The 18,741-nt window shown below is 37.8% G+C and overlaps 1 protein-coding gene across 15 annotated transcripts in view; it reads right to left on the reverse strand.

The window, feature by feature from the left end:
• Positions 1 to 18,741, reverse strand: part of PHF20L1 (PHD finger protein 20 like 1) — an 80,512-nt gene that overhangs the window by 28,991 nt on the left and 32,780 nt on the right. For 13 of the 15 annotated variants that reach the window (XR_013345069.1, XM_077809768.1, XM_077809772.1 and 10 more), the window contains 4 exons: positions 17,086 to 17,168; positions 13,165 to 13,417; positions 11,072 to 11,257; positions 10,663 to 10,869 (listed from right to left, as the gene is read on the reverse strand). Coding sequence is in view for 14 of the 15 variants with exons in the window: in XM_077809768.1 (XP_077665894.1) it covers positions 10,663 to 10,869; positions 11,072 to 11,257; positions 13,165 to 13,417; positions 17,086 to 17,168 (729 nt within the window). In the remaining variant the exon portion in view is untranslated. Of the gene's footprint in view, positions 1 to 10,662; positions 10,870 to 11,071; positions 11,258 to 13,164; positions 13,418 to 17,079; positions 17,169 to 18,741 lie in introns of those variants that run through there. The other 2 variants (XM_077809773.1, XM_077809781.1) reach the window with 2 other exon arrangements.

Below are 18,741 nucleotides of genomic sequence, written 5' to 3' on the forward strand. Positions count from 1 at the left end.
AATTTACTGGGCATTCAGTAAGGATTTAATCCTGTATATCAGCATAGCAGCCAGGTCACTGGCAGAGTCAGGCTGCTGAAATGACAAGTACAGGAAATATTTTCATAATAGTGAATATATTGTTAAGTTTTGAATGCCTGGGTCTCAGTCTTACTATTTACTAAATGCTACATGCCAAAAAAAAGTCTGTTCTCTCTACTTTAAAAAAAAAAAAAAGGGAGATATCGATTCCAAACAGAGAGGTTAATTTCAATTTAATTCTCTCCTGCTTTAGATAATTTTTTTTCCTTTTGTTCTCTTTCCATTACAGTGGAAGTCACTAGTAACAGTCAAGGAGCTGATGTCACCACAGTTAATTAACTGTGTCTTACTTTGAAGGGATAGCTATCTTTAATAGATTTTAGGGTTACAATGCTACTTATTAAAAAAACATTTGGCTCAATAGAAAGTCTACAACATCAAAGTTTATTGCATTCAGGAGTTATTTTTAAAAATGGTATTCTACCTCTAATCTAATAGAAGCTCATTAGGTTACCTCTGGAAATCAGTGTCCTTTTAAAATTGGAATCTAAAGAAAATAAATTTGAAGTATATGTAAAGCAGAAAGCTTTGTGTATAAATCAGAATTTGAAGTTACACTTGCATACAAAGAGTGTTTTGAAAGATTTCCTAATCCTCGATTATTCCCTAAAGTGCTCAGTATTTAGAAGATTTTTCTCTTCATTGCAAGCTAGGAAATCATAAAACTAACTGAACAGAGATGAAAAAATATTTTAATATTGTAACTCTGATATTTATTATCAAAAGTATCAAGGCAATTTTCAAATAATCAAACCAAATAAGACCCAAAGTTATTTTGATCTAAGGAGGATACCTATTTTACTCTCTGCCACAGGGAAAAAATAAGTTTCTCAATAAACAATTACCAGCATCACCAAGATCTCCCACCAACCTTACTAGCCAATGCAGTGCAAGCTCTAAGTCTGTTCCCTAATTACACAACAGGAAAGCTCTAGATGTAGTCTAAGGCCTCCCTGCCTAATGCTGCAAAATACTAAGGAAATATAGTCTTACAAAATTATAAGGAGGTATCTGGGTTTTTTAAACATTTAAAAATCTATTTATCATCCTTTTCCGTTTAAGAATCACTCTCACAAGAGTAGCTTGACATATTTTGTGGTTAGGATCCTCTGATGCTGAGGTTAGCACAGTAACAGCTGTTTGGGTGTTTAAATCACTCTTTTGGGTAAAGTTTGTGTGTGTACATTCTGGTAATATTTCAGGCCAAGTTTTTCCAAAAGTTATTCATGATTTTGAATATCCAATTTAAAAACACTAAATGGGACCCAATTTTCAGAAGGCAGGTACTCAGCACTTTCTGAAAAAATCAGGTACCATTATGGTGTCTCAAAAATTGGGCCCTCAAAAATAGCATTCAAAATCCTTAATCACTTCTAAAAATCTTGGTGTCTGACAATAATGCAAAAGATTAACCCTGCAGAAAACCTTAAAGCAGCCAGAACGCTGAATATGATCCAAATAAAGAGGAGGTTCTTTTGGGGTTCTTTGAAGTCCTCTCTTATAGAGTTCATTACTATAAAAGAGAAAACAATTAAGGAAATTAAAAACAGGATTAAGAAAACTATGTGAATTTAGTGCTCATGAAAAGCGATGGATTGAGAGGCCTGAAAATCGAAGTCCTCTACTTAACAAAAAAGACTTGGTACAGAAAGCGGTAATGCTCTGGGGACACGTATGCCGAGAGAGAGCACAGAGCCTCCTCCTGGGCTAGTTTTCCCTCACCAGACAGAGCGCCACACACTTCACATCAGCTTCCCCCTAGCACTCCAGCTCCTGAGAAGCCTCTTCCCTCAAGCAGTAGCCAAGGAACTTCACAGTGAACAGGCAGCAGGAGCAGCTAGGGCACTGGTACACAAAGCAGCAGGAATTACCCAACACAGAGGCTACTACATGGTGGACCTTCCAAGCTGTCTGATGTAAAGGCAGCTTCAGATCCCACTCCCCATCATGCACCCTGGCCAGCAGCTGGAAGCAGCTACTTGTATTGGGTAGAGGGAAGGAGCCAAAGTGCCTCTAGGTCTCAGGGTGCTGCTTGGAGGTGTTTTCTTCAGTTGGTGTTGTTAAGCCCCATCCAATAGTTTGAACAGACTATTCCTGATGCCTAATACCCTCAACACTAGCCCCAGCCTGAGCACCACTCTGAGCAGCAGAGATAGGAGGGGAGGAGGGATATGTAAAACACCCTTTGGGTTAAATATCCCTAATAAATATATTTGTTAGCAACAGAAAACATTATCTGAACTATTTCCGCCTCAGGGCTTCCCAGCTTCTGTGACTGTCTTGTCGGACTGTAAAGTTCTGCAGGGCTGCAAGAGTCTTCACTTTGTGTTTTTACAGAGCCAGGAGCACACTGTCAGCACATAACAAGTAACAAACAACAACGACAACCTCCCACATCCCATTCTACCAGCAGGCTTCACCCTAACCTGCAAGGACCACCTCTAGAGATGGAAGCTTATTTTTTAGTATTCTATGGACAATCAATACTTGGCCTCTCTGTCAAGGCTAACAAAGATTCCCATTAGTGCTAATGTGGCGGACATGCTGCTACTTATTTTGGGGGTGGGGGAGGTGGGGGAGCAGGATATATGGGCATGTGTACTGTACAAACTAAACTGAGATCACATAATACCACACATCAGATAATCTGGTTAGGCCACTACTATTTTGAGCCAGAACATTGAGAGCTCCACATCTGAACAGTCCATTGAATAATCTAGTCCCAAGTCATCTTCCCAAAACAGGACTGGATTTAAACTAGTTATTTAAAAACAATTTTCCTATGTCAGCGATCCAAATCCATCAAATGTCATTATTCCAAACATTACCTTAAATTTTCAAAATCCTGAAATTAGACCATTAAAGCTTAAATACCACCTGACAAACTAATCAACTGGTGACTAAGAAAGCTGGCTGATGGCTCCAGGAGGTATTTTTTATAGAAAGAATTCTGCTACAGTGACACTAATGCCCTTTCAAATAATTTACCCATGTAAGCTCCATCACTACAGTAACAGGAAAGGAGAAGATAACACATACAGTTACACTTTTCCTAGTGAGCAACTTTATCGAGTCTTCACTTAGAGGCGCATAAGAGGAAGTGGATAATCATATGAAATAGAAGCCTAGATATACTTCCTATTAGTAATCATGACATGTTTTGAAAATTATAATTTCATTTGTACCTAAATAAATGCTATTTCATAAACCTGATATTTTGATTTCAAATGTGTAAGTTATCATATCTTATAAAATAAAATGTTGATTTACACTAAATAGCCGTAAAATTAAGTAAGAGGTGATCATTCGGAGCCTTTTAAACCAATGTAACCAACAGAGCAATACCGTTCATAATTTAATAATTTGCATAAACTAAATACTGATAAAAATGAAACACGGTAGTGACTCTGTAAAGGAGTTTTTAATTGTCACTTGTTTCCTCTTTAGGTAACCAGATATGACCTCCTACCCACACACAGCGGCAGTGCGGGAATCTATGCAGGAAGTGCTATGCATGCTGTGTATTGTGTGTGTACACCAAAGACACTGAAGGACCAGATGTGAGCAATCGATGTCGATATCATTACCTCAAAGGCGAGTTTTGCCACCTCCATGAAATAATGGAAAGACCTATTTCAGCTCAAATATATGCAGACTACATCAGTTTTGCTGCTTTAATTATGCCAGCATAGTTAAAGCAGCACAGACCCTCAAGTGCAAATAAATGTATATTGGTATAAAATAGCTTATTCTGGTAAAACCTATTCCAGTTTGGCAACACCTAAGAACCTATGGGTTTTCACCAGAATAACTATGCCAGTTACAAAAAAAAAAAAAAAAAAAATCACATCCCTTAACATTGTAATATCTTTAAGCATAGATAAGACCAATATAGTCAGGGCTTTCTAAAAAAATATGGATTTTGTTTTTTTCATTTTTGGAGCTTCTGTCACTCTCAAGTATTTACATGAAAATATATTTTTAAATATATATCATGGATATTTTAAACAGATTCTTAATTTCAATCTGTGCATGAAAACTAACTCTTTTAAAAGTTTAAAGGAGTGATGAGAACATTAAGGTTCTTCTTTGCCTATTAGGAAACAGAAGAACTCCACAAAACTGACTGTAACCCTTCAGGGGACAAGCAAAGGCAGAAATCATTGGAGAGAAGGGCATGACTAGCAACTGGAATGAACTCTCAATGAATGCTGAAGACAGGGGTGTAGACAGATCTGTGAACTGCTGGGAGGCTTGGTTTGCTAGTATCAGGAAACTTCCGAAACACTGGGTAGATGAGAACACTGATAACAATTCAATATACAGAAATGGCTAGCTAATCTCATTTTTATCCTTGAGTATTAAATTCAGTAGGTAGTGGTTTCTCATTCTAGCTACAGCATATGTGAAAGTTGTTGCTCAATACTGAGTTACTGTAATCAGCGATCAAAATCATCAATGAATGAATTCATCTGACATGTCTAATTTTGAAGAAAATGGTAGAAAACAATGGACTGGATCATTAAAAATAGATAATTGTGTTAAAGTATAAACACTGTCAAGAGTTGTTAAATTGCAAGATAGGAAGATTGCATGTTGACATTTGCATTCAATTTCCATAATCATGTAAAATTTGCAGAGGATAAGGAGGGTTTTGATCAAAACAAAGCCTGTATTTTACACAAGGAAATCTACAATGAAGCACTAATGGTACAAATGCAACAGGTTTCAGAGGGACTTAACAGTTTACAGGCTGTCTGTGGATATTTGTCAGTCTCATTGGAAAGCAGACTTGTTTTAACTCACAAGAACCAAAGACAAATTTGGAAAAATAATTCTGATAAACTATATACCTTTTCCGTTACTTAGTCAACATAACTCCTAACTATAACTTTAGGCTGAACCCAGAACAAGAAGCAGCAGTTGAGATAAAGAAGCTAAAAATGTAACATTGAATTCCCTCCTTGCACTTAAAACTGAAGATACTGTTCGCTACTCCAAAGAAGGTGGTGGTTCTGTTCTAGTTAGTAGCATCAAAATGGTGGAAAACTGTGGAAATAATGGAAGACATGACAGCTGAATTTAGAATTTTGTCAGTTTTCAAAAGAACTGCACTTTGTCCTGCCAGCTCAATAATAATCAGGCATCTTTTTAATACATTTATATTGATCAGGTTTTGAACATCTGCAATAGGCTAGGTGCTGGAAAAGCAAATAAAATTACTTAGATTGTCAGCATTTCAGGTAGAGGACTGTCTTTTCATGGTATATGTGTGTACCTTATCTAGAATGCACAGGGGGCACCATCCCCATCTGGGGTCTCTGGGCACTACCTCAATGCAAATATTAAATAATAAGTTGATGAAAGTGTATCAGTATCTATATGCAGATACCAAAGAGAGTGGTAGATGTAAGTAGTTAATAGTCAGAGGAACTAAATTATAGTGTTCTTGTGTTTTACTTATAGAATCACAAGCTGTACATTTTGGACAACATAAGTGCCTTTGCTTGAAGCATACATGTAAGAAGTTAATTGCAAAGCATGTGTTTTGCACTTCATTGCAGAAAAGCTCAATTTTTCACTGCCCTCCCCTTTGAAAAGCAACATGTTAACGGTTTGACAAAAGAAAAGCTTTGCTATGAATGAATAAATATTTAATGTTCTTTTTCCACAATTAAATATGATCTACTTTTTTTTTTTTAAATGGCTTATGTCCTACACTAGAGCCAAACACTTCCAGGCCCACAAATGGCATCACTTTCTTCAAATGGCCCCTCTATCTCTAGCCTCAGAAGTCATGATAAACTTAATACATTTCAGTTTATTCAAGGTGAGAAAAATAGGTACCATTTTAATTTGAGTCTTGGGGAAATAGCATTTCTCTCTATCTAAATATTACAGGTCCATCTGCTTCTGTACATTGGTGACAATAATAGGAATACTGTTAATATCTCGCACTTTTATAGCACCCTCTATCCCAGGACCTCACTGTGCTTTATTAATATTAATTTAGCCTTGTTACACTTTTCTGAGATAATGCCATTTCACAGATGAGAAAACTTATGCAGAGAGAGATAAAGTGGCATGCTCAACACCAGAAAGTCTTTGGCAGAGCTGAGAAGCAAACCCTGGTCTCTTATCTAACCATAAGTCCCCTGAGACAAGAGCACACTAAAACTTTTATGTGAGATCATTTTCCATATGTGGTACACTGTAATTTAGTGCATCAGGTTCATGGTAGCATGTTTGAAATTTCAAACAGAAACTTTGGCAGATTTGACTGCTGGAAGATTATCTGTAAGTAAAACTGGTTGCCACTGGCAAGAGCTATGTAGATATGCACCTCTTGTCTTCGGAAGATGATTTATTGCAGACACTTGGCAAGCTTCAAAGGGCTTACAATACTAACAGAGAAGACGATAAGCTGACTATTTTTTGCCCTTGGTTAGCTCCTTTTCACTTTTCTCTACCCTCATATGGGCATTAAGCTCTACTTTAGAAATCATGAAGTCTTTCACAATCCTGTTCACAGTTATGTTATACGTGATCACTTAATGAAACCTATCCTGACCTTGTCCTTGTTGAACCTCATCAGATTTCTTTTGGCCCAATCCTCTAATTTGTCTAGGTCCCTCTGTACCCTCTCCCAACCCTCCAGCGTATCTACCACTCCTCCCAGTTTGGTGTCATCTGCAAACTTGCTGAGGGTGCAATCCATGCCATCCTCCAGATCATTAATGAAGATACTGAACTTGACTCAACCCTTTTTTTTAGATCTGAGGATGTCAAAAATCAATGTGTATTTTCTGGGGGTAGTTGAGAAACATCAGATTCAATACGTCAGCCAGTGCTCCCAACAGATTCTGAAACTGCAGTCCTCCAGTGGTGACATTGCCACCACTAGCTTCTCAAAGGATGTGGAAGAAGCCAGCCTGAATTCAGTACAATCCATGACTTCCATATCATCAGCCATCCTCCAATTTTGACAGGATTTCTGTCTAGATTATCCTCATTCCTGATCAAAGGACAGCCCTCAAGATGGAAGTGTGGTAAGACAACATGGGTAAAAGAACTCTAGTTTTCCTCAGAGAGAAGAAGCTAACAGGAATAGATGTGTCTAGATTCTAGAGTATTCGGGCAAAAAAGAAACCAGTGGTGATTGCTCCTCAAAGAGCCATATTGTCCAAAAGCTCCCCAAGGAAAGGAAATCTGCAGAAAGGGGTATGGGAGAAACCCACGTAAGTAAATACCTATCTAGGAGAAGACCAGACCCCTTCAAAAGTGCATAAGGGTCTTCCAAAGATGAGAGCAGACCAAATGAGCTTCAAAGCCTGTTCCTGATGATGCCAAGGCTAAGTTGGGTAGCCCTTGGAAGGAAGGACTTCTTCAAAGATGAAGAAGGAAGACTATGAGGCAAACTCGAGTTATCAGGCTCAGAAGACCTATGACAAGCCAAGAATATGGCACAGGAGCCAGGGGCTCCCTCTAATTCAAAAACACAGGCTTATCAGGTCACCCAAAGATGGGGTCCTCAGATCCAAGACTCCCTATGGAAGCTTCAGATCCAAATAGCTCAACTGCCTCAGACCTATCCTTCCAACCATAGCACATGTGCTGTTCAGGTGGCTGGTCTGCAGCATGCCACCTAGAAAACTCACCTGAGCTTCCTCAGGACAGAATCCCAGGGACGGTGGATAGAAGGGGCAGCAGCGAAGTCCCGCAGCCAGAATTTAAATGTTAACTGTAATACTTTACCAATAAGGCTGATACTTATCGGTTAATCGCTTAACCGGTTAACATTTTACATCCCTATTCAAAACAAGCACTGCCATCTCCAAGAAGCAGAATGATCAAGCCACAGACCCAGAGGTACAGATACAACAACGGGTACCTGGCACCCAAGGAATGATTCCCTCAAACCTGAAGCAGACTACTTTGAATCTTATGTGGAGCCAACAAGCACTGTTAACCTTAGAAAGACCAGGATCTGTGGAAATCAGATCCATCAAATTAGCTTTCACAGCCTTCTGCAGAAGGAAGAGCTGTAAATACTGTCTCATATATTCTGGGCCCAAGATGTAAAAACCTCAGACAAACCAGCACACCTCAGGAAATAGTCTTCTCTGAGATGGAGTAAACAATACGAGTACTGACGTGCCTAGTATTTCTGATCCACAGCATGCTTTGTTCAAAGCCTGTGTTGTTGTTTTTTTTGTCAGAATAATCCATAGCCTGGACTAAAACCAGGCCCATTCACTGAAGCAGTTTTATGACATTCACTGAGTGAAGGAACAGTTAGTGACCAGGACCAAACCACTCAGACCCTAAGCTGGTGCCAAGAGGATACTCTGCAACAAAGCAAACACCTAAAAAGCAACACTAATTACACTAAACTAACCAGCAATCACCCTACCCAACACAGATTCAGCAGGAAAATCAGAATAAATAATGAAATTGTAAAGCTGATGGTCACAACACTTGCAGCGAGCTATGACAACACAGAAACAGATGGTAGCTGGTGCTGCTGGTCCCTCTTTTGTAACCTGGCTCTGAACACACAGATTCCTTGATGGGGGCATACATGCAGCCCCAACGGACACTGCTCTTCTAAATAGTTCTGAGCTCAAGACACTGGGCATCCACATTCAATGAGTGGGTTTCTGTACAATTCTCTATGGAATCTCTAGCTCTCTTTTTTAGCACCACAAGCGAAGTATGATATGAAAAATTGTTATAGAATCTGAAGTACACACTACATTTCAATGCATTGGAGAATTCTTATAAATTACTGTTTGTAATATAGCACAATCAGACAAGAGAAGACTGAGTCACATGCATGAAGTTTCACTGGAGAAGTAGAGAAGAGCAACGTTTAAAAATTGTAACAAATGAAAATTGGAAATATTTATGGTCCGCTTTATCTTAAAAATATATCTATTTTATAGATTAATAGATTTTAGTGGCAGAAGGGGCTATTATGATCATCTAGTTTAATCTTCTCATAATACAGGTCACAGAGTTTCACCAAATAATTCCTGCCTGGAACTAGGTAACTAAGGCTGTGAATGGGCAAAGAAATCAACCTATGTTCTTATGTTCTATGTGGAGTCAACAGGAATCTGCATTGAGTGGTATCTTTCCAAGAGTGGGGCCATGGAAGTTATTCCATGAATATATCACTATCCACACAATGACATTTAATTTTTCCTGATAAGAATGTACAGTCTCATTTGAGCACAATACTTCAGATAGTGAGTTACAAATATTTAAGAATGTTTCTATATTTTTAAAAAGAACAGGAGTACTTGTGGTACCTAGAGACTAAAAAATACTAGATATTATTAACTTGGGTTTGAATAGAGACTGGGAGTGGCTGGGTCATTACACATATTGAATCTATTTCCCTAAGTTAAGTATCCTCACACCTTCTTGTCAACTGTCTAAGTGGGCCATCTTGATTATCACTACAAAAGTTTTTGTCTCCTGCTGATAATAGCTCATCTTAACTAATTAGCCTCTCACAGTTTGTATGGCAACTTCCAACTTATCTGTATGTACATATATATCTTCTTCCTATATGTTCCATTCTATGCATCCGATGAAGTTGGCTGTAGTCCATGAAAGCTTATGCTCAAATGCATTTGTTAGTCTCTAAGGTGCCACAAGTACTCCTGTTCTTTTTGCAGATACAGATTAACACGGCTGCTACTCAGAAATCTACATTTTTAATAATTTATTGCACAAAATTTTATTTTAGAGAACAAGTCGGTCTCCAAATTAATTTTTCAGAACAGTAAAAAGTTCCTACTTTTTGCATTTTTAATCACTTTAGTTAAACAACTCTCAGGCCTTCTATACTGCATAAGTAAACTGAATGCATGACTTGAGTGATGGGACCCAACTCTGGCCACCTACTACATGCAGGTGGGACCCCCTGCAGAGCCCCAGTGTGGGGCTCTACACTGACACCAGGGAACAGGTTATAGGATCAGGGCTATAAACTTATAAATTACAGGGGGATTTTCAGAAATGTTCATCTTTGGCATCATATATTTCTCCCGTTGAGGTCACTGGAAAAAATCCAGTGGATTTTAAATGAGAGCAGAGCTAGACCAACATTGACTGCTTTTGAAAATCCTACTCTACAAGCATTACTGTATTTTCCCCAATCAAACAAATGAAGAAAAAAGTCAAATCAAGACTGGCTAAAGAAAGTTAAATTGATATTCCTAAATTTTAAACCTAAAGCTAAAAGACAAATGGGAATTCCTGAGTTTAACATTTGACAGCAAAGTAGCTTTATTGATATTTATGCTCCTTTTCAAAATTGCTGCTCTTGAGCTTGCGATCCCTACCTGTAGTATAAAACCAGATCCACCTTGAAGAACATTAGAACCAAAGCACTAATGTAGTTCAAAGCTGGGAGAAGACAGAGAATCTAAAAGGATCCCAGAAGGAATGGAAGACTTGAAAGCTTGTAACAGAAAACCTATCCCTTCATTTTGTATGATTGAACACATACAATACACTTACATACCCTGCAGCTATAAACCTAACTGCTTGTGAACTGAATCTCTTTACCTGACGCTGTTGTAGCTACTCTTCCATCAGTTACTGCTTTGGAAGAATGATATGTAATCATCTGAGTATCTTCCTTTTCTTTACTGGGGTACTCATTACGGAAAGTGGATTCTGTGGATAATGGTGCTGTAACTTCCAAACTACGGCTTAAGTCAAGAGGGAGACATGGTCCACGCTTCTCAAGTGACATATGAGCAACATCAGGTACTACACAAAAAAAAGAATGTAATATTAACAAAGGTATATAAGCCCAACAAATAACAGTATGGGTCGCAGTGTTACAATAAACGAACAGCATATAGCTAAAGGTACTCAATGTTAGTGAAAGATATGGTGAAAAAAATGTGAAAGGTCTTATTCTTTATGATTGTTTCTCTCGGGTCGTTCTTTATTAGATTAAATACATTACCCTCTGATATTGATGGCTGTTGATTTTGAGCACTGATGGAGAACACTTTTCCATCAGTGACTGGAGAGGGAGAAGGAACTTTTTGTATAGACTCATCAGGCAACGAGCAAGTGGCTAAACGCTGTGATCTTCTTCTCCTCTGGCTATATTTGTAGGATCTAGGGGGATTCACTGGCTGTGATGGACCTAAAAAGAGATCTTTCAATGTTCATGAAGTAGAGATACGTCATAATCTTACGGAAATATTTTAAGATCTAGAGAAGGGTCATGCTTTACATAGTTCTCTTCTGCAGAACTGCTAATCACATTGTGCTTTGTAAAAATGATTAAAAACTATGAATATCAGATGAATGTTAATGTTTGAGGCAAGATTTTGTTTTTTTGCTTCATATATTACTATATGAATTTGAGGATCTAGCCTCCATGGATATAGAGGAGGTCCTTATGCAAATAACCTATTTGCATTAAGGGGAGCCACTTCACAAATCAATAAGAAAGTAGACAGCTTAAAGTTTAAGAAACAACAGGATTTCCAGTATAGCAAAATAATTGTCACAGTAAGACTTTAAAATAAACTCACAAAAAGTAATGGTTCATTTTAGTTCTAATCTCTCCACTTTCTGCTAAATTGATATTAACACCCTGGTAACAGCAAATACAGAAACATTAACTGTCAATGCACTACATAGCAAGAAGTCTAAACCCCAGCACGAAGAATCTCAAATGAAGAGAAATATATGTAGATATTATAGGCCTGATTCATTAAAAAAATAAAACCTCACTATGCATGTTTCATATATTGTACTTGGGAAAATGTGCTTTACCTGCATAAATTAGAGTTTTGTAAATCATTAATTCTTTTTCCTCCTTGCCTTACCTAGCTTCCGCTGTGTCATACTAAAGATTTGCAGTAGCAACAAAAATTACATTTCTATTTTAAAAAAAGTCAAAAGAGGTGGGAGCTGTTACAAACCATAATAAAAAAATTAGGTATCTAGGCAATGAAGATACAGTTTGTTTGTTTTTTTAATGGCAAGCAAATGTATAGCTTCAGTCCAAAACACAAAACCTCCTCAAGCAAAACTACTTACCGACATCTTGGGGGTATTGCAACATGTGTGGATGACAGTGTTTTGTGGGGGAAATTTATAACATGATTTAAAACCAATTATATTTATTGAGAGAATACAGAAAACTGAACTGGCTCATCTCCCTCCCCCATTCAATTAAAATTTGCTACAAGTTTAAGAGACATTTATCTCCTCAAGAAGATGTCAACTGTAGATGTAAGGATGCAACATGTGATGAAGGAGTCCTCTTCAGGCCTTATTTTGTCACAGCTCTGGGAGTGAAGCAAAACGTAGGCTTTTGCTTTACAGAAACCCATGTTAGTTATAACTGTTGACTGCACGACTTTGCCTTCTTTGAGCAACAACGTGTCTTTAAGAGGTGAAGCTCAAAACAAATCTGAAAAGGCTACACTATCCCTCTCCAGCAAAAATAACATATAGAGAGTGAGCTTGTAATGCTCAAAAATGTAATACAATCATTCAAGGATGTTATGCAGCAGATAAGTTTCAACAACTCTTCTGTCCACCAACAATATCTTGATATTTTGCAAACCTGTTCCATGTTTTAAAAAGGCTGAACTACTAAGGTTTTTTCACACAGGTACATCAAAACAGTCCACTGAAGGCAGAGTTCCTCAATGATGGAAAGGAAAGATCCGCAAGAAAACTGCACATATTTTTAATGAATCAGGCCCTTTAAGAAGAGGTGTTTGTTTTCTCCTGTATCACTAGTACCATTAGTGTGGAGATTCATACAATGGAACTTAAAATCATTAAAAGCCATGACTTTCTACTACCATAAAAGTGCCATTATTACTTGCACCATAATTCACATACCACATTACGTGACTTTACTTTTTATAAGTTTGAGCTATCCCTAATTCACCCACTTACGTTTGAATTTTTTTTTTATAAAAAGCAGATTCATTGTAAAAAGCAACATTAATTTACAATCAATTATTTTTCTGTATATTTCTTATGACTATAAGGAATTATGGTATTTTTTAAAATGTCTGTGCTCACTAGTTTTATTTATCACAGAAGAAGGAAGCTGAGAGACCAGTGTCAAATCCTCGACTTGTATTAACTCTGGGGAAAGTGGTGATTTAGGGGGCTTTATACACCCAGAAGAATCTCCAGATTCTTGTTTGCATTTCTTGCTGCGAGCCTTTCCTGAAGACAAAGTTGAGGATAACAGTGCAGGTTTCTGAGTGTTGGCAGAACTGCTAATATCAGCTTCATTTTTTTTCTGACTTTGAGGTTTAGGTGAAATCTCCTGAATAAATAATAAGAAATTGATACTTTTATTTCAGTTTCTTCATTGTGGTTCTTGTATTCTACTTTGATCTTTTTTAGCATCTTTAGTATTCAAAAACATTTATTCAAAAACATTTTTAAAGCCAACATTTAACATTTCCAATACAAATGAAAAACAGACTCAAATGTATCAAAGTAAAAGTTGAGCAAGCTGTTTGTTTTTAAAGGGACACTGCCAATGACTTTCATCCTTAAAAGTTTCTCTTTGTTTCTCATTGCTTGCAATACCCTCAAAAAAAGCTTAAACACATTATTTTCTCCTACCAACTATCTAATATCCATTTGACAAATAGTGCATTTTGCTGTTTTTCTAATACAATAAAATACTTTTCATGTCCATCTCTCTCTCTCTCTCATTATGAACCATCATCATCAATGTTTTCGGCAAGAATAAAGAATGACTTAGAGAACAACACTATTGCTACTAACCAGAATGGGAAGTAGATATGTTAGCTTTGTTGTGATCACACCACAAATCAGAAGTTAAGTTTCTCAGCAAGAGTCATCCATTTAAAATAAATATTTAGAAGTTGGATGTCATTTTCCACAAATTTACTTCAATTTTGAAGAACCACCTGAAAAGGTTGACAGTGCCCCTTTAAGGAAAGTCTTAGAACAACAAACAATAATGAAATTTGAGCACAACCCCTTTCAGTGCTGGGAGTCTGGATTTCACCACACTACTTGCTTGTGCTAATGTTTCATGAAATCGCAACTTCTAGCACCACGGGGTTAAATAGATTGTTAACTGTAAAAAAACAAGCAGATAAAATATAGGCTAAAAAAACCCAACACTTTTTGAAAAGCAAAATATGCTGCATTTTCTAAAGCTGAAAATGTTCACCCTTCCTTTTAATGCATGTACTGAAATATTTAAAAATAATTAATCTGAATTTACAGCAATTAGCATTTTACATTTTTTGCTAGAAGGAGGTTCTCTTACAAGCTGAGTAATCTGTAACAATATTAGTACTTGCCCAATAATGGCAGCTTGTACATATCTGAACACATGACCTCAAATTTGTTCCATCTATTGCCCAGTTGAATATGCATCATGGTATTATGTTAGCTAATAAAACCATAATTATGAAAGTGTAAACTTTTGTTTCTAGAACGTGCGTGCCACTTTCTCCAAAAAGATTTCACTCCACTGACATCTGGGGGCATTTCCCAGTTTTCAGACCTCTGTACTTCAGAGGACTGCATTTTTGGTACTGAATAGAAGCTCTCTTTTCCACTGGAACATGGGAGCTGCAAGTTCCAGTGGAAATATAAAAAAAAGCAGCACACACTACATACTTAAAAAAGGGCACCCTTGCGTGCTATATGAATGGCATGCTGGAAGTACCACGTAAAATTCCGGTGCAAAGTGTCCCATTCAGTTATCCCCAGTTTTATCCTTGAATCAGCTCATTATACACGTGATTTAAGTGAAGTTTATTCATTTAAATAAAATATTCCATGAACTGTAGCGTATACCTATGCTGATTACAAAGAGGTATTACCAGAAATTAATTAGAGCCATAACTTGTAAATAAACAATTTTATTGTTCATCTTCACATATGTGAAAGACATTACTACAGCGTCCATTACTTTCAAATTACAAAGTTATTTAAACAAGATTTAAAAAATTAAATTAAATATTTTGATAAGGTGCTTAACCCCTTAACAAGGACAAACTAACATTAAAAAACCTTAATGAATTAAAGTTATTCATCTAAGCAGGTCTTGCTCAAAAGGAAATATAACATTACATAACCCTAATACACTTAAATAAAACTACTGAATCTACACGTAACAGTCTGAGGTTTTTGGGCTTAAGACAGTTGTAAATTTAAAAAAGAGTTATAAATATAATTTCATCAGCACAGTATGTTTTTGGCTCTTGGCCTGAATATTACTGTGTGCTGTATTACATTATTTAAAAACACACTACAAGACATTTTACCCAATCAGTATTACAGTGGTAGCAGACAGTATCTCTGTCAGCTTTGCCATTTTAGGAGTTTATAACTCGGCCATTTTAATTTACATTTGGGCTGGAATTTAGCAAAAAAATTTGAGCTCAGACACTCCCACCCCCACTTAATCAGTTTATGTTTGACTGGTTTTTTGTTTTTCTTTTCAGTTAGAAGAAAGGGGAAAAGTAGTACATTTGTTGGGTTTTGGATGCTTTGCTTTTTAAGAACTCATAACTAAAACAAGTATTTTCAAAACCGTTTTGCAGACCATTAGTCAGTGAATGGAGACAGTCCCTTCTGGATATTTTGTTATTTCTAATCAACAAAGTAAAAATAGAAACAGCCGAGTTATTTTAGATTGAGAAATTACTATTCAGAAGTTTCTGTTAATATGCACTGTAATCTATACTGTTGCATATGGTCTTAATAAATGGCAAAATCCCATTCATTTCAATGGGACTCTGCACAGTAAGATTTACAGTGTAATGATTCTTCCAGAAATGTCATGCTGTCAGACATTTCAGTTTTTTGCACACAAAGTATTATACAAAAGTACTAAGAAATTATAGCATCTTTAATATGCAAAAATTTGAGAAGTGGAATATCATTTAAATATATCATAAACCATTATGCAAAATATCAGTCAATGCATTGACACCTTAGTAGCTCAGAATTAACCATTACAGTGGCAGCATTAAAAGTAGAACCATAACTTTTCATTGACAGCACTCTGGATTTGAGACGCTCAGATCCAGTACAGTGTCAATGGAAAAACTATAGCAATGCCACCATATATCAGGACTAAAGAACCAGTTACAAGAAACACAGTATCAAAGTTTGGGGTAGGGATTATTTTAAGAGTGTGGTGGGGCTTGTGAAGAAAGGAAGTGCTCTTTTTAGATGGTTTGTTTAAAACAAACCATTAAAAAAATGAAAATTAATACAAAATAGCCATATTCATAGATTAAGGATCTTATTTAAGCCAACAAAAGCAAAAATATCAAGAGTTAAGGCTGCCACTTCATCCTTAGCTTGCTTTACTGTGCTTAGGTAGTCAGCCCTTTTAGCATGCAAGATCATGCACAATTCTGAGACTCAAGCAACACCTGAACACAATGGAATGAGCCAGAGATAGGGAGGCAACCTTCAATTCTTCAAATAAGTGGTTTTAAATCAGACCCCTAACATTAAAGTTTCTTTTTTGTACGTATTAAAATATACATCTTAGCAAAATGTATGGCTCATTGAACAGTTCATAAAATACACACAGTCTACAACACCAATTCTTACAATAGAAAAGAAACTTCTTACAAAAGAAGTTTTACTAGATGCCAAAAACCCTGTTTCAAACCACAAATCAAATTTGTGTAAGGGTCTTTTTCTTAGCCAGTTGTGGGCATGGTTCCAGCTATAAAACCTTGGGACCGCTGTTTCCTAGCCTTTGACTCCTTGGAGACAGTAACTCATTTATGAAAATTGAAGTTAACACTGTCATTTGTGTCAATTTACTTGTATGTTTCTGGCTATGCAGAGATGTAAACATAAGATCAAATATTTAGTTCCCTGTCACTGTTTCTGAAGGGGCAATTTTGTTATGGATACTATATCTCCATGGCACACTCCAGTGGGAACCTTGCAAAAGAATCAAACTCTACCATTTCATACCTGCTCCAGGACTGGAGCTGTTTCTTTGTTGCCTTCCTTTTTTTCAGCACCATCCACAACAACAGCTTTGGATGCCAACAAACCTTAAGAGAAAAGTTGCACAGAGATATTTAGAATGGGTTGGTTTTTTTATTTTATCATTTGCAATCATCAGGTTTTATGAAAAACATAAATGTGAACAAAAATTAAAACATTTTCATCTATAAAAAGATTCTCTCTGAAACCCCCTTGTAATCCTCATTTATAATACAGGGCCTGTGAATTGTAGGCAGGATCTCATAAGTTTTGTTCTTTATTTAAAAGAACAAAACTTATGAGATCCTGCCTACAATTCACAGGCCCTGTATTATAAATGAGGATTAGCACCGGCCATTCCAATAACACTCCCAGAGAGGAAAAAGGAGCTCCAATGCTATGACCCTCAACCGCAAAGCAATTGTGCTTCAAAAACCAGGCCTACAATCAAAGTAAATTTTCAACCTTTTGATTTTAGGAGGTTATTTAGAATTCCTCCCTTCACTCATTCCCCCCACATTTGGTCTTTGTGTGCTTTCCTAATGGCTATAAGTAGGGCTCTACCAAATTCATGGCCATGAAAAACATGTCATGAACTGTGAAATCTGGTCTTTTGTGTGCTTTTACCCTGTACTAAACTTTTACCCTATACAGATTTCATGGGGGGAACCAGAGTTTCTCAAACTGGGGGTCCTCACCCAAAATGGACTTGCAGGGGGGTTGCAAGGTTATTTCAGGGAAGTCAAGGTCAGTGGCGGATTAGCTACTGGGTCAATGGGGCCCCGGCCAACTGGGGCACCCCCATGTCCCACTCTGCCCACCCAGCACTCCTGCTAGGGAGCAGGGCTGGGGCACGGGGGCTTGTCCTGCTCTGCCCGACCGCCCGGAGCTCCTACCGGGGAGCAGGGGAAGCCCCTGCGCCCTGACCCCGCTCCCCAGCAGAAGCACAGGGGGAGGGAGACGGGGGCGACTGCAGTTGGAAGGGGTGGGGAAGGGCTCCCACTTGTTCTGGCCCAGGGCCTCAGAAAAGCGTAATCCACCACTGGTCACGGTATTGTCACCCTTACTTCTGCACTGCCTTCAGAGCTGGGCAACCGGAGAGTGGTAGTTGTTGGCCAGGTGCCCAGCTCTGAAGGCAGTGCCCCACCACCAGCAGCACAGAAGGAAGGGTGGCCATACCATACCATGCCACCCTTCCTTCTGCGCTGCTGCTGGCGGCGGGTCTGCCTTCAGAGCTGGGCTCCCAGCCAGCAGCCACCGCTCTCCAGCTGCCCAGCTCTGAAGGCAGCACCACTGCCAGCAGCAGGGTAGAAGTAAGGGTAGCAGTACCGCAATCCCCACCGAACAATAACCTTGTGGACCCCCTCTCCCCCACACCTCCTTTTTGGGTCAGGATCCCTACAATTACAACACCATGAAATGCCAGATTTAAATAGCTGAAATCATGAAATTTATTATTTTTAAAATCCTAGGACCATGAAATTGACCAAAATGGCCTGTGAGTTTGGTAGGGCCCTGGTTATAAGTTACAGTTGCAGAGTTCCCATCAAAGTTTGCCTGTTATGTAGTCTCATCTTTTTTAACAGGCCCATGCAAATCCTTTCTGGACTAAACAAAACACTGAAGCATCTAACTGTTAGA

Source organism: Eretmochelys imbricata, chromosome 2 (assembly GCF_965152235.1).
Source record: "Eretmochelys imbricata isolate rEreImb1 chromosome 2, rEreImb1.hap1, whole genome shotgun sequence".
NCBI classification, from domain to species: domain Eukaryota; kingdom Metazoa; phylum Chordata; order Testudines; family Cheloniidae; genus Eretmochelys; species Eretmochelys imbricata.